We start from the raw sequence: 16942 nt of genomic DNA, 5'->3' as shown, positions 1-16942 counted from the left end.
GCTTGATCATGAGGTTGAAGAGTCAAAGGAATTTGAGTTCCTATTTCATTCATCATGGGCAGCAAGTGATGATTCAATGGAAGACCATAATGAAATTGAGTCTGATTCGGTGGACTTTGATGAGTTCCTAATTCATTCATCATTGGCAGCAAGTGATCATTCAATGGAAAATCACAATGAAGTTGAGTCTGATTCAATGGACTTTGATGAGTTCCTAATTGATTCAGCGGAGGAAAATGATGAATCGGTGAGGTAGCTTGATCATGAGATAGAAGACTGGAAGGAATTTGAGTTCCTAATTGATGATTCAATGGAAGATCATAATGCATTTGAGTTTGGTTTAGTGGAATTTGAGTTCCTAATGACTGGTTTAATGGAAGAACATTATGAAGTGGTGGGGTAGCTTGATCATCATGAGATTGATGATTCAAAGGAAGATGATAATGAACTGGTGGGTTATTAGATTGATGCATCAAATTAGGATTTGAAGGAATTTGTGGATTATACTGATGATGATGATGATCCGGTGATGAGGTTATTGAAGTAATAATCCGCTCCAGATCTTCAGGGTTGATGTCTGCTAAAGTAAAATCATGGATACTTCCTCTGGTCTTCACTTGTGTCTCTCTTTCACTTTGACGAATATAAAACTTTTGAGCATGGCTTGCCACTTGATTTGCACTTTTTGTCGTCACTACATTCTCAGAAATCTTCTTCCATTTTCCCTTCCCATATATCTCCACTCCCACCAAAAATAAACTATTCAAATCAAAATCAAAATAAATCATATCAGCTCATAAGCCAGATGACCTAGCAACAATTAAAACTAGGTGGTAAGGTGCGAGTTGAATCCTATTTGTAACTTCATCCTACTTCCTGATCATTTAATGCTCTCATGAATAAATGAATAATGTAATAAAGTATACGTACATGTGTTCATTCAAAGTCCAAGAGGTGCTCTTCTTTTTCGTACGACCGCTAGGCCTGGGCGGCTGATTGGTGGAGGAGGAGGGCCAAGAGTCCGGGTAATACGGTGCCGGAACCCGACCCGATTCAATATCGGCGACGCCATGCAAAGGCAGCAGGTGATGAGGATACAGAGACATCGCGGACTGCGGAGAAAGAGAGACTGTTAACGATCGATATGAAAGACATATATATATATATATGGTACAAGAAGATATAGAGTACAAGAACCGATTAAGTTGTCTCCTTACACAGCGAGTGGCGGCGGAGATCGGTGGTCGGAGTTCCAACGCGGCGGAGGCAAGAAGTAGCGGGGTTTATGGAGGTGGAGTTTCGGCAGTGTCACCGGTGATTTGGTACCAAAATTTTGGCGCGAACTTCAATTCTTTCTTGATGATTCTCGTGGATAAGTGAATAAATGTGCATAAAGCCATATAGGAGAGAGAATAACTATAACCTATTTTCATTTTTTTTTTTTAAATTGCCGAGGGTTCCAAATCTAACAGAATCAAGAAACCGTATGATACATTAAGGTTTTTATATAAAGCCATCTAGGAGAGAGAATAATGATAACTTTTTTTCTTTTTCTTTTTTTAATTGGCCGGGGTTCCAAATCTACACAGAATCAAGAAACCGTATGATATATTAAAGTTTTTATATTATGCATGTAGATTTCTTTTCTTATGAAAAATTAACAGAACTTTAAAAAATTGTTTAATTCGGTGATACCTGCAATTAAGTTTTTTTTCCTAATATTGTATATATTCATTTATTTTTTTAAAAAATTATAGCATACCTAAATTATATATAATACAGATTGTTAGTTTTTTTTTTCCCAACATAGTAAGGGTCAGGAAATTTTTTATAATTAATTTCTCCGACTATTTGTAGGATACAAATGTTTTTATAAAATTATAATATATTTACACTTATATTTAATAACATAAAAAAGATGAATGTATTGCGGTAAAGGAAAGTCAACTAGAATTATTTAACTTCCCCCCTCTAATATCATATTTGTCATCGGAAAATCATAAATACTAAATTATAAATAATCAATTAAGAGACTGACAAATTATCTAAAATATTACAAATATGAGAGCAAAAGTACAAATCGTTAATACAACCAAAGTCATGATTTTTCAAACAACTAAAGGTCAAAGATGAGAAAACATGGACAAGTCAAAACATTATTTTTTATCATATATATTACTCCTCCGATCCTAAATATAAGAGTTATTTTGTACTGTAAATTACAAAATAAACAAAAAATGAGGATCAGAGTAGTATTAAATAAACAAAAAAATTAAAAGAAAAAAATTATGTGGATTGACATAGGTTCAAATTAAAGCAGCGCGAGTTACAAGGCCTTAAGTGTTGATAGGTCGGCTAAAATTCTAACCCTATCTTGTCATTTTTAGCAGGTTGAACCCATCAGATCAACAAATGAGGTTTTTGTTACTTATCAATCATTCCTAAATGAAGCAGTCTACTTAGTACGCACAGTGAAACATAACAAGTGAAAGAAACCATACTGATATAAAATATCCACAAGATTAGTAACATAAAAAGGGAAGAAATTAATGACAACTGGTAAAACTTGTAGCTAATACTAATGAAATTCCAGCACTCTCAAAGATCTGAAATTGAACCACATCAAGAGGCAACTTCGAAAAGGAAAGGAGATGAGAGAAGTTTAAAAAAATACATTAGGCACGTAATAATTAAGGATTGATCAGCTCCGGTTGTTGTGGTGGCTTAGACTGATGTTGCTCAGATTTATAGCTCTGATTCATTCCCAGCGATTCATGATGCATCAGAAGGTCGTCATCATGAACTTGTGAGTTAGGTTCATAATGATATGGCTCTTGCAATTGTTGAAGACCTCAAGAAGATGACTGATCATTCACCGGAACATCATAATGAACTTGATGAGATTGAAGACTTCAAGGAATTTGTGGGTTATGATGATGATGATGATGATGCAGTGAGGGAATTGAAGAAAGAATGTGGTTCAAACAATGAGGGCAGATGTTTTCTAAAGTGAGACCTTTTTTTTTTTTTGGCCAAATCTAAAGTGAGATCATTGATTCCTCCTTTTCTTCTATTAACTTTTGGGTCTCTCTTACTTTGGCGAAGATATATAGAACTTTTTGGCATGGCTTGCCACCTGAATTACACTTCTTGTCCTCGCTACGTTTTCAGATATTTTCTTCCATTCTCCCTTCCCATGTATCTCCACTCCCACCAGGAACAATCTATTCAGATCAAAATCAAATATTATATCACCTCATCATTTCATGATCACAGCTTTACACACACACACACACATGTGGCTATTGCTCTTGCATATATAGGTAAAAATGAATGCAACAATATAGGTACGTACATGTGTTCGTCCATAGACCAAGAGCTGCGCTTCTTTCTTATGGGACCGCTACACTTGGGTGGCTGTTTGGCGGAGGAGGGCCAAGAGTAGCCCGGGTAATCTGGTGGCGGAACCCGGCCCGAACCAATCTGCTCGACGTCCTGATGCCGTTGGTAAACCATTTCCTTTGTGGCGCCGGGGGCCACCTCCGTGGTCCTCTCCCACTGGATGGGGCCGCCCTCCGGAAAACACACCGGAGCACTCTCAAACAGCTTGTCCGCCTCCTGACACCGGGACTCCATTGCCTTGCCTCTCCCTTCACCAATCTTCATAGTTCATAATTATATATCAGTCATCGCCATCATATATACACAACACAACACGCGCTTATATACATATATACATACATATATATATCAGTATACTGTATCCGACGGTCGTATGCTTCGTCAACATTTAGACAAGTTCGACAAAGAAACTGTTGATTACGGTCCACAAGAATCAATCTTGGGGAACCAAATCCAATATATATATATATATATATATTTGAGTAGAGCGATTTGAAACTGATCATTCTATAAACATGAAATTACAGCAACAATTAAGGAATGGGTCGTCAAGAATCCGACGGAAACAAATCCGATCACGTACCGAGAAAGAGAGAGATAACAAAACGAAAGTTATAGCGAAGATGAAAGATTGAGGACGAACGAGAATCAAGTCGTCTCCGTAAGTAGCAAGCTCGGGCGGAGAGTCGTCGTTCCGACGCGGCGGAGGCAAGAGGCAGTGAAGCTTAGGGTCAACGATTTCCACTCACAGTCTCACTTGTAATTTGGTACGAAACTTTAAGCTGACTCGTGTATGTACGGAGAGATAGAGCGAGACGAATGATCACTTAATTACAATTTTTTTTTATTAAAAAAAACTGAGTTCTTGAATATACTCTTGTTTTGCACGGCTAGAATTTTAGAATCCTGGTGGCACCAACTCAATAATAATCTGTCCATCCGCCAGCGGGCTTGCCATCTTTAACCCAAATTAAAGTGCAAAACAAACGTCTTTCACAATTTTTATATAACGCATAGTATATTAAAGTTTTTATATCATAATATTAATATAATTTTTGATCCCTAAGTTTGATTTCTTTTTTTTTTTATACCTCAACTGAAAATCTCTTATGGTGAAAAGTATTATCTTATTATGGGAGCACACTTCATGTCCATTTTATTACTATTAGAAAAGTGATGAAGTTTTTCTTGTTTTACTTGAGCATTTTGTTCAGTGGTTAATTACAACCAAAGCAGAAAAAGACCTTTCTTTAAAAAGGGCAAAATGAAAACATATTAACTCATAAAATTTTACAGAAGTTAGTAATTAACAACACATAATGTATTAATATAGAAGTCTTCCATACCCCAATTACAAAAACGGGGTAAAAATCCTTTTTTCAATCGCGGTAAAAAGGAGCTTTTGTACTACTGATTTTATTAATTAAACACATTCGATTTGAGTCCCCAGCGGCTCGATTCAAGGTCATAGTTGGCTCCAAGGTTAGAAAACGTTTGTTGCCACTATTTATTAAGGAACCAAAAAAAAAAAAGTAACCGCATATAATCTTGTTCTTCTTGTTCTTAGTATGAGACAAAAGCTTCTTCTTTTTTTTTTTTTTTTGCCAAGAGACAAAAGCTTCTTCAAGTATAAGGGTGGAAACAGGCCAGACCAGGCCAGGCTTTGCTCTTAACAGGCCAGGCCTGTTTTGGAGCCTATTGGCCTGAGCCTGGCCTGTGGCCTGTTACAGGCTTATTTTTCAGCCTGAGCCTGGCCTGAAGCCTGTTAAAAAGGCCTGTATTTTAAAAAAAATTCAAATTATAATAATTAATTTTTTTTAAAAAAAGCTAAGATTAAAAAAAAACGTACATAATAATTAAATTTTTAGTCTTGTCTTTTATTTAAATTTTAGTATCATAAGTACTATTTTAAATCTTAATTATAATTTATAAGAATATTATTGAAAACTAATTGTAATTATATGTTAAAATTTGGAATAAGACTACGTTTAAGTACACACAAAAAATTAAAATTAAGACAAATAAATAAAGAGAAAAAAATACTAATTTTATAATGAATAAAGAGGGTATCATACTTAAATTAACATAATACGTAAGTTAGTTAATTTATCATTCTTGGAACAAAATTTTTCTTTCCTATTTTCTTTATATTTTTAAGATTTAAAAATCACATTATTTATTGATATTATTATTTTAAATTATATTTTTATCTTCACTTGTCATCTAAACTTCAAAATCTAAGAAAAGATTAAACTATTAACTATATATTAAAATTAAAAAATAAATTAAAAGAGCACATTAACAATAATAGCATTAATTAATTTTTTCATATATTATGATTATAAATTCTTAACAGGCCCAGGCCGGCCTAACAGGCTTAACAGGCTTTTTAAAAAGCCTAAGCCTGGCCTGTTTAACTAAACAGGCCTTTAAACAGGCCTGAGCCTGTCTTTTTTGGGAAACAGGCCAGGCCAAATGCAGGCCAGGCCATAGGCCTTTGACAGGCCGCCTGGCCTGTTTCCACCCCTATTCAAGTATTAGAAATCAATCCGTAGATAGCCGACTATATAGCCAACTTCATATACGATATAATCAAGACTTAGCTTTTTGTGTATGCTTTATAATCACTATTGGTAGAGCTCATCTATTAAGTTTCATTGCTTATACCTTGTTCTCTCTACTATTCCTTTTTTTTTTTCTTTTTCAATTTCCCTTTTCATTGCCCAAATCAAATTTAGTTCAAAATTATATTTATAGATTTTGGTTATTAAGGACATAAAGATTTTTATGACTCAGTAATGATTCCTAATGAAGCCATCTAGTACAATATTTCACCAAAATAGAAAATGGATCGCCTCCCCAAGAACACTAGTAAAGAAAACCAATAATTGACAAGTGCAGTTCACAAAATTAGTAACAAAAAAGAAAGAAATTAATAACTACAATTGGCAAAACTCCTAACTAGCTAATGCTAATGAGGGATTCATCATGGGAAAAACATAATCAATCGGTAAGGTATCTTGATGAGATTGAGAACTCAAAGGAATTTGCGTTCCTAATTGATTCATCGGCAGTGGAAGATCATAATGATTTTGAGTCTGATCCAGTGGCATTTGAGTTCCTAATTGATTCAGCGGCAATGAAATATCATAATGACTTTGAGTCTGATCCAGTGGCATTTGAGTTCCTAATTGATTCATCGGATGAACATCATGAACCATTGAGGTAGCTTGATCATGAGGTTGAAGAGTCAAAGGAATTTGATTTTCTAGTTGATTCATCGGGAGCAAGTGATGATTCAATGGAAGATCATAATGAATTCGAGTTTGATTCGGTGGACTTTGAGTTCCTGATTCATTCATCATGGGCAGTAAGTGATGATTCAATGGATGATCATAATGAAGTTGAGTTTCATTCAGTGGACTTTGATGAGTTCCTAAGTGATCCAGCGGAGGAAAATGATGAATCAGTGAGATAGCTGGATCATGAGATTGAAGACTGGAAGGAATTTGAGCTCCTAATTGATGATTCAATGGAGGATCATAATGTATTTGAGTTTGGTTCAATGGAATTTGATTTCCTAATGACTGGTTTAGCGGAAGAACATTATGAAGCAGTGAGTTAGGTTGATCATGAGGTTGATGATTCAGTGGAAGATGATAATGAATTGGTGAGTTATTAGATTGATGCATCAAGTTAGGATTTGAAGGAATTTGTGGGTTATATTGATGATGATGATGATGATATGGTGATGAGGTTATTGAAGAAATAATCCTTTCCAGATGGTTAGGGCTGATATCTGCTAAAGTGAAATCATGGATACTTGCTCTTCTTTTCTTGACTTGCGTGGCTCTTTCACTTTGGCGAATATAAAACTTTTGAGCATGGCTTGCCACTTGATTTGCACTTTTTGTCGTCACTACGTTCTCAGATATCTTCTTCCATTTTCCCTTCCCATGTATTTCCACTCCCACCAAGAATAATCTGTTTAAATCAAAGTTAAAATAAATCATATCAACTCATAAGCCAGACAAATCAAAATATCACGTACCAATTAAACTTTTTGTTTAATTTAAAAGAGAAAATACTCCTCTAATCATAAATATAAGATCCTTTTTATAATATAATTTACACTACAAAAATAATCTTATATTTAGGACCGAGAGAGTACTAAACACTTGAGGTACAAACAGGATAAATAATATAATAAAACTGATGTTCTTATGACCTACAAACAGGATAAATAATATAATAAAACTGATGTTCTTATGACCTAGCAACATTGAAAACTAGGTGGTAAGTTGCGGGTTAAATGCTCTTATAAATAAATGAATAATATAATAAAAGTGTACGTACATGTGTTCATCCAAAGTCCAAGATGTGCCGTTCTTTGTTGTGCGACCGCTGGGCTTGGGTGGCTGATAGGTGGAGGAGGAAGGCCAAGAGTCCGGGTAATACGGTGCCGGAACCCGACCAGATTCAATATCGGCGACGTCATGTAAAGGCAGCAGTTGATGAGGATACTGAGACATCGCGGACTGCGGAGAAAGAGAGATAATGTTAACGATGGATATGAAAGACATGCATATGCAGTATATAAGATATAGAGTACAAGAACCGATGAAGTCGTCTCCTTACACAGCAAGTTGCGGCGGAGATCGGTGGTCGGAATTCCAACGCGGCGGAGGCAAGAAGAAGCGGGGTTTATGGAGGTGGAGTTTCGACAGTGTCACTGGTGATTTGGTACCAAAATTTTGGCGCGAAACTCTTCAATTCTTTCTTGGTGATTCTCGGGAATAAGTGGATATATGTATATAAAGCCACACAGGAGAGAGAATAATGATAACTTATTTTCAATTTTTTTTTAATTGCTGAGGGCTCCAAATCTAACAGAATCAAGAAACCGTATGATATATTTAAGTTTTTATATAAAGCCACATAGGAGAGAGAATAATGATAACTTTTTTTTTTTAATTGCCAAGGGTTCCAAATCTAACAGAATCAAGAAACCGTGTGATAAATTAAAGTTTCTATTTAGATTTCATTTTCAATATTTAATATATATATCATTAGGTAAAAGTACAGCTAGCCCCCTAATTTATTTTTTTAGATGTATTCAACACTCTAAACTTATTTGTGATGTAATTTTACTCTTAATTTGATCCAAAGTTAACTGATTCCAAACGTCCGTTAATGAAATTGACAGATAGGCCTGGTGATTTGTTGGCTTCTGTCACGTAATAAACCAGATGTCTTCCTCTATTAAAAAAGCTGAACAACCCGCGCCGTTCCCCATCTCCATGCTAAAGACCATTTAGCCAATATACCCAGATTAAAAACTTTTTCCTTAACAAAATTTTTTTAAAAAAGTAACAATCATAATATTGACGAGATCTGAGAAGAAGGAGAGGGGGGGACGGTGTGGGTTGTTCAGCTTTTTTAACGAGGGAAGACGTCTGGCTTATCATGTGGCAAAAGTCGACAAATCACCAAACCTATCTGTCAATTTCTTTGACACGTGTACGCAATCAGTTAACTTTAGATAAAACTGCACCATATTAAAAAATTTAAGGGTAAAATTACATCATAAATAAGTTTAGGGTACTGGATGCACCTAAAAAAATAAATTGAGGTGTTGATTGCACCTTTACCCTACGTCATTTTGAGGATTTGGGTTAAGCCACTAGTGCATGGTCTAAAGAATATAGTGGATCGAGTTGTTTATTTATTTAATAAAATATCGGCTCTAAACTTTCGAGGGAATTTGATTTTTTTTTCTTGTGAAAAATTAACAGAACTAAAAAAAAAATTGTTTAATTCAGTGATACCTGTAGTTAAGTTTTTTTCCTTATATTATATATATTGATATATTTTTAAAAAAATTATAGCATACCTAAATTATATATAATACAGATTGTTAGTTTTTTTCCCCAACATAGTAAGAGTTAGTAAAAACTATAGCATACCTAAGTATTGATAGGTTGGCCAAAATTCTAACCCTTAACTTGTCATTTTTAGCAGGTTGAACCCATCAGATTGACAAATGAGGTTTTTGTTACTTATCAATCATTCTAAATGAAGCAGTCTACTTAGTACGCGCAGTGGAACATACCAAGTGAAAGAAACCATATTGATATAAAATATCCACAAGATTAGTAACAAAAAAAGGGAAGAAATTAATGACAACTGGTAAAACTTGTAGCTAATACTAATGAAATTCCAACAATCTCAAAGATCTGAAATTGAACCACATCAAGAGGCAACTTGGAAAAGGAAAGGAGATGAGAGAAGTTTACAAATATATTAGGTAATAATTAAGGATTGATCAGCTCCGGTCTTTGTGGTGGCTTGGACTGATGTTGCTCAGATTGGTAGCTTTGATTCATTCCCAGTGATTGATGCTGCATGGGAAGATCATCTTCATGAACTTGTGAGTGAGGTTCACAATGATATGGCTCTTGTAATTGTTGAAGACCTGAAGAAGATGACTGATTACTCACTGGAACATCATAATGAACCTGATGAGATTGAAGACTTGAAGGAATCTGTGGGTTATGATGATGATGATGCAGTGAGGGAATTGAAGAAAGAATGTGGTTCAAACAATGAGGGCAGATGTTTTCTAAAGTGAGAGCATTGATTCCTCCTTTTCTTCTCTTAACTCTTGCGTCTCTCTTACTTTGGAGAAGATAAAACTTTTGGGCATGGCTTGCCACCTGCATTACACTTCTTGTCCTCACTACGTTTTCAGATATCTTCTTCCATTTTCCCTTCCCATGTATCTCCACTCCCACCAGGAACAATCTGTTCAGATCAAAATCAAAAATTATATCACCTCATCATTTCATGATCATACCTTTATATCTGTGTGTGTGTGTGGGGCAATTGATCTTGCATATATAGGTAAAAATGAATGCAACAATGTAGGTACGTACATGTGTTCGTCCAAAGACCAAGAGCTGCGCTTCTTTCTTATGGGACCGCTATACTTGGGTTGCTGTTTGGTGGAAGAAGGCCAAGAGTAGTCCGGGTAATCTGGTGGCGGAACCCGATCCAAATCAATCTGCTCGACGTCGTCATGCCGGTGGTAAACCATTTCCTTTGTGGCGCCGGCGGCCACCTCCGTGGTCCTCTCCCGCTGGATGGGGCAGCGCTCCGGAAAACACACCGGAGCACTCTCAAACAGCTTGTCCGCCTCCTGACTCCGGGACTCCATTGCCTTCTTGCCTCTTCCCTCCAACAATCTTCATAATTATATATCAGTCATCTTCATCATATATACGCAACACCCGCTTATACACATATATACATACATATATCAGTATACTGTATCCGACAATCGTATACTTCATCTATGTATAGACAAGTTCGACAAAGAACCTGTTGATTTCGGTCTGCAAGAATCAATCTTGGAGACCCAAATCCAATATATATATATATATTTGAGTATACCGATTTGAAACAGATGATTCTATAAACATGAAATTACAGCAACAATTAAGGAATGGGTCATCAAGAATCCGACGGAAAAATATCCGATTACGTACCGAGAAAGAGAGAGATAACGAAACGAAAGGTATAGCGAAGATGAAAGACTGAGGACGAACGAGAATCGATCAAGTTGTCTCCGTACGTAGCAAGCTGGGCGGAGAGTCGTCGTTCCGACGCGGCGGAGGCAAGAGGCAGTGAAGCTTAGGGTCAAAGATTTCCACTCACAGTCTCACTTGTATTTTGGTACGAAACTTCAAAGTTGACTCGTGTATATACGGAGAGATAGAGCGAGACGAATGATCACTTAACTTCAATTTTTTTTGTTGAAAAAAAAAAGTTGAGTTCTTGAATATACTCTTGTTTTGCACGACTAGAATTTTAGAATCCCAGTGGCACCAACTCACTAATAATCTGTCCATCTACCAGCGGGGTTGCGATCTTTATCCCAATGTGCAAAACAAATCTCTTTCATAATTTTTATATAACGCATAGTATATTAAAGTTTTTATATCATAATATTAATATAATTTTTTATCCCTAAGTTTGATTTCATTTTGTTTTTATACCTCAACTTAAAATCTCTTAAGGTGAAAAGTATTATCTTATTATGGGAGCACATTTCATGCCCATTTTATTACTATTAGAAAGTGATGAAGTTTTTCTTGTTTTACTTAGGCATCTTGTTCAGTGGTTAATTACAACCAAAGTAGAAAAAGACCTTTCTTAAAAAAGGGCAAAATGAAGACATATTAACTCATAAAATTTTACAGAAGTTAGTAATTAACAACACATAATGCATCAATATAGAAGTCTGCCATACTCCAATTGCAAAAACGGTGTAAAAATCCTCTTTTCAATCGTGGTAAAAAGGACCTTTTGTACTAATGATTTTATTAATTATGCACTTTCGATTTCAGTCCCCAGCAGCTCCATTCAAGATTATAGTTGGGTCCAAGGTTAGAAAACGTTTGTTGCCACTATTTATTAAGGAACAAAAAATAGTAACCGCATATTATCTTGTCCTTCTTGTTTTTTAGTATGAGACAAAAGCTTCCTCACACATTAGAAATCAATCCGTAGATAGCCGACCATATAGCCACCTTCATATACGATATAATTAAGACTTAGCTTTTTGTATATGCTCTATAATCACCATTGATAAAGCTCATCTATTAAGTTTCATTGATTATACCTTGTTGGTTATTAAGGAGATAAAGATTTTTATGACTTGGTAATGATTCCTGATGAAGCAATCAAGTACAATGTTCCACACAAAAAAAAAAATTGCATCGCCTCGCCAAGAACACAAGTAAAGCAAGCCAATAATTGACAAGTGCAACTCACAAAACCAGTAACAAGAAAGAAACAAATTACAATTGACAAAACTCCTAGCTAATTAATGCTAATGAAGGATTCATCATGGGAAGAACATAATCAACTGGTAAGGTATCTTGATGAGATTGAGAACTCAAAGGAATTTGCGTTCCTGATTGATTCATCGGCAGTGGAAGATCATAATGATTTTGAGTCTGATCCAGTGGCATTTGAGTTCCTAATTGATTCAGCGGCAATGAAATATCATAATGACTTTGAGTCTGATCCAGTGGCATTTGAGTTCCTAATTGATTCATCGAATGAACATTATGAACCATTGAGGTAGCTTGATCATGAGGTTGAAGAGTCAAAGGAATTTGACTTCCTAGTTGATTCATCGACAGCAAGTGATGATTCAATGGAAGATCATAATGAATTCGAGTTTGATTCGGTGGACTTTGAGTTCCTGATTCATTCATCATGGGCAGTAAGTGATGATTCAATGGAAGATCATAATGAAGTTGAGTCTGATTCAGTGGACTTTGATGAGTTCCTAAGTGATCCAGCAAAGGAAAATGATGAATCGGTGATATAGCTGGACCATGAGATTGAAGACTGGAAGGAATTTGAGCTCCTAATTGATGACTCAATGGAGGATCATAATGTATTTGAGTTTGGTTCAGTGGAATTTGATTTCCTAATGACTGGTTCAGCGGAAGAACATTATGAAGCAGTGAGTTAGGTTGATCATGAGGTTGATGATTCAGTGGAAGATGATAATGAACTGGTGAGTTATTAGATTGATGCATCAAATTAGGATTTAAAGGAATTTGTGGGTTATATTGATGATGATGATGATCTGGTGATGAGGTTATTGAAGAAATAATTCTTTCCAGATGGTTAGGGCTGATATCTGCTAAAGTGAAATCATGGATACTTGCTCTTCTTTTCTTGACTTGTGTGGCTCTTTCACTTTGGCGAATATAAAACTTCTGAGCATGGCTTGCCACTTGATTTGTACTTTTTGTCATCACTACGTTGTTAGATATCTTCTTCCATTTTCCCTTCCCATGTATTTCCACTCCCACCAAGAATAATCTGCTCAAATCAAAGTTAAAACAAATCATATCACCTCATAAGCCAGACAAATCAAAATATCACATACCAATTAAACATTTTTTTTAAATTTGAAAGAGAAAATACTCATCTGATTCTAAATATAAAACTTTTTTTATAGTGTAATTTACACTACAAAAATAATCTTATACACTTGAGGTACAAACAAGATAAATAAAATAATAAAACTGGTGTTCTTATGACCTAGCAACATTGAAAACTAGGTGGTAAGTTGCGGGTTAAATGCTCTTATAAATAAATGAATAATATAATAAAAGCGTACGTACATGTGTTCATCCAAAGTCCAAGATGTGCCGTTCTTTGTTGTGCGACCGCTGGGCTTGGGTGGCTGATTGGTGGAGGCGGAAGGCCAAGAGTCCGGGTAATACGGTGACGGAACCCGACCCGACTCAATATCGGCGACATCATGTAAAGGCAGCAGTTGATGAGGACACAGAGACATCGCGGACTGCGGAGAAAGAGAGATAATGAAAACGATGGATACGAAAGACATATATATGCAGTATATAAGATATAGAGTACAAGAACCGATGAAGTCGTCTCCTTACCCAGCAAGTTGCGGCGGAGATCGGCGGTCGGAATTTCAACGCGACGGAGGCAAGAAGAAGCGGGGCTTATGGAGGTGGAGTTTCGACAGCGTCACCGGTGATTTGGTACCAAAATTTTGGCGCGAAACTCTTCAATTCTTTCTTGGTGATTCTCGGGGATAAGTGGATATATGTATATAAAGCCACATAGGAGAGAGAACAATGATAACTTATTTTCAATTTTTTTTTAATTGCGAAGGGTTCCAAATCTAACAGAATCAATAAACCGTGTGATGTATTTAAGTTTTTATATAAAGCCATCTAGGAGAGAGAATAGTGATAACTTATTTTCTTTTTCTTTTTTCTTTTTTTAATTGCCCGGGGTTCCAAGTCTAACAGAATCAAGAAACCGTATGATAAATTAAAGTTTCTATTTATATTTCATTTTCAATATTTAATATATATATATCATTGGATAAAAGTACAACCAGCACCCAAATTTATTTTTTTAGATGCATTCAGCACCCTAAACTTACTTTTAATGCAATTTTATTCTTAAACTTTTTAAAATGGTGCAATTTTATCCAAAGTTAACTGATTCCAAACGTCCGTTAATGAAATTTTGTCTATTTGGTGGGCCTACAATCTTCACAAATTGGGAATCAGAGAACCTAATTTTCTTCTCCAATCTATTCTGTTTTTTCCATGCTAAAGACCATTGAGCCATGATTATCGATGCATGCACCAACATGAGTGCGCGTCCGAGCCTCTTCAATATTAATTTCTTCTATTTTTTTAGCTAAAATATATGTTTAATCATTTAAATTTAATCCCTTAGATTTATAAAGTATATTTTTAATTTCTTAATTTTAAGATTGTTAGTTTATTAAAATAATTATATTATAGAATTACATGATTAAACTTGCTCTGTTTTTTAAAAGGAGTATTTTACAAAAACTAACATAAGTTTATTATAAATAATTAATTTAAGTAATTTTGTTAATATTAAATTATAAGCAAATTAATTATTTCGTTTTTATATTAAATATTATATTTTTCAAAAAAACTTCTTACATCATGAAGCTGAACCGCTGTCTCGGGGTCACCAAGCTTTCTGGTAAATTTCACATTTCTAGAGTTCCTAAATTGTACTACCCTTCTAATGTGCTGCCTCAGTATTTGAACCTTGCAGCGACTCTTACTGTGCTATTTTGTATTTCATATCTATTAGTCTAATCTTATTTACAAGGCACGCTTTATTTTATTTGTATAAAAAAAAATTAAACTATATTAACTTTTTATTAAAATATACTAATTTTTTAATTTTATCCATATTAAATATATAAATCTTTCAAAAAATTTAACTGTCTGCACTATATTAATAAATAAAAGATAAAATAGTATATTCATGCTAAAAGTTTTAAAAAGTAACTTATAAATAAGAGTAAGAAAAATTTTCTTTCTCTATCTTATAAATAGGATTATAGGAGTATTGTTTATATAGGATTATTAATATTAATTTTTGGTCAATAAGTAAGGCCTTTTTTTTTTTTTAATGTTTTCATCATTTAGGCAGCTACAATATTTTGAGCAAAATGAACACATGATCTTTAACAAATTTTTTTTTAAAAAGTAACAATCATAATATTGATGAGATCTGAGAAGAAGGAGAGGGGGGACGGTGTGGGAAGACATCTGGCTTATCACGTGGCAAAAGTCAACAAATCACTAAGCCTATCTGTTAATTTCTTTGACGGATGTTTGCAATTAGTTAACTTTGGATAAAAATGCACCATATTAAAAAGTTTGAGGATAAAATTACATCATAAATAAGTTTAGAGTGCTGGATGCATCTAAAAAAATAGATTGAGATGTTAGTTGCACTTTTACTCTATATCATTTTGAGGATTTAGATTAAGCCACTGGTGCACTCTGAAGAATGTGGTGGATCGAATTGTTTATTTATTTAATAAAATATCGGCCCTAAATTTTTGGGGGAATTTGATTTTTTTTTCCTTATGAAAAATTAACAGAACTTAAAAAAATTGTTTAATTCAGTGATACCTGCAGTTAAGTTTTTTCCCCCCTTATATTATATATATTGATATATTTTTAAAAAAATTATAGCATACGTAAGTTATATATAATACAGATTGTTAGTTTTTTTTCCCAACATAGTAAGGGTTAGTAAATGTTTGATAATTAATTTCTCTTACTATTTGTAGGATACAAATGTTTTTATAAAATTATACTCCTCTGATCCTAAATATAAGATTCATTTTGTAATGTAAATTACACTATAAAATGAGTCTTATATTTAGAACCGAAAGAGTATTATATTTACGTTTATATTTAATAACGTAAAAAGATGAATGTATTGTGTTGAGGGAAAGTTCACTAGAATTATTTAACCCCCCCCCCAAAATATCATATTTTCCATCGCAAAATTATAAATACTAAATCATAAATAATAAATTAAAAGACTAGCAAATTATCTAAAATATTACAAATATTCGAGCAAAAGTAAAAACCATTAATACAACCAAAGTCATGATTTTTCAAACAACAAAAGGTCAAACATGAGAAAACATGGAAAGGTCAAAACATTATTTTTTTTTAATAATATACATTATTAAATAAACACAAAAAATTGAAAGAAAAAGAAAACAATATGCATGTTGACAAAGGTTCAAATTAAAGCAGTGCGAGTTAGAAGGCTTTAATTGTTGGTGGGTTGGCTAAAAATCCAACCCTAACTTGTCATTTTTGGTAGGTTAAACCTATCTATTTTGCAAATGAAGCTTTTATGACTTATCAACTATTCGTAAATGAAACAGTCTAGCTAGTGCGTACAGTGTAACACAACAAGTAAAAGAAACCATATTGATATACAACATCCACAAGATTAGTAACAAAAAAGGGAAAAACATCAGTAACAACTGGTAAAACTCGTAGCTAATACTAAGGAAATTCCAACACTCCCAAACATCTGAAATTGAACCACATCAAGAGGCAACTTGGAAAAGGAAAGGAGATGAGAGAAGTTTACAAATATATTAGGTAATAATTAA

At 34.3% G+C, this 16942-nt stretch overlaps 2 protein-coding genes across 2 annotated transcripts; both read right to left on the bottom strand.

The window, feature by feature from the left end:
* Positions 1-3091: 3091 nt before the first annotated feature.
* LOC114760100 (transcription factor DIVARICATA-like) lies at positions 3092-3666 on the bottom strand. The gene is made up of 2 exons (XM_028949353.1): positions 3356-3666; positions 3092-3224 (listed from the first exon to the last, which is right to left on the bottom strand). The coding sequence occupies exons 1-2, from the start codon at positions 3664-3666 to the stop codon at positions 3092-3094; spliced, it is 444 nt and encodes a 147-aa protein (XP_028805186.1).
* A 6483-nt stretch (positions 3667-10149) lies between these two features.
* On the bottom strand, positions 10150-10618 carry LOC114760099 (uncharacterized). The gene is made up of 2 exons (XM_028949352.1): positions 10334-10618; positions 10150-10206 (listed from the first exon to the last, which is right to left on the bottom strand). Exons 1-2 carry the CDS (start codon positions 10616-10618, stop codon positions 10150-10152), a joined length of 342 nt encoding a protein of 113 aa, XP_028805185.1.
* Between the last annotated feature and the right edge of the window lie 6324 nt (positions 10619-16942).

The sequence above is a fragment of the Neltuma alba genome, unplaced genomic scaffold (assembly GCF_004799145.2).
Source record: "Neltuma alba isolate B1F8T4 unplaced genomic scaffold, ASM479914v2 tig00010931_pilon, whole genome shotgun sequence".
Taxonomy (NCBI): Eukaryota; Viridiplantae; Streptophyta; class Magnoliopsida; order Fabales; family Fabaceae; genus Neltuma; species Neltuma alba.
The sequence above is the reverse complement of the archived record's forward strand: the minus strand, read 5'-3'. Positions and strand labels throughout refer to the sequence as shown.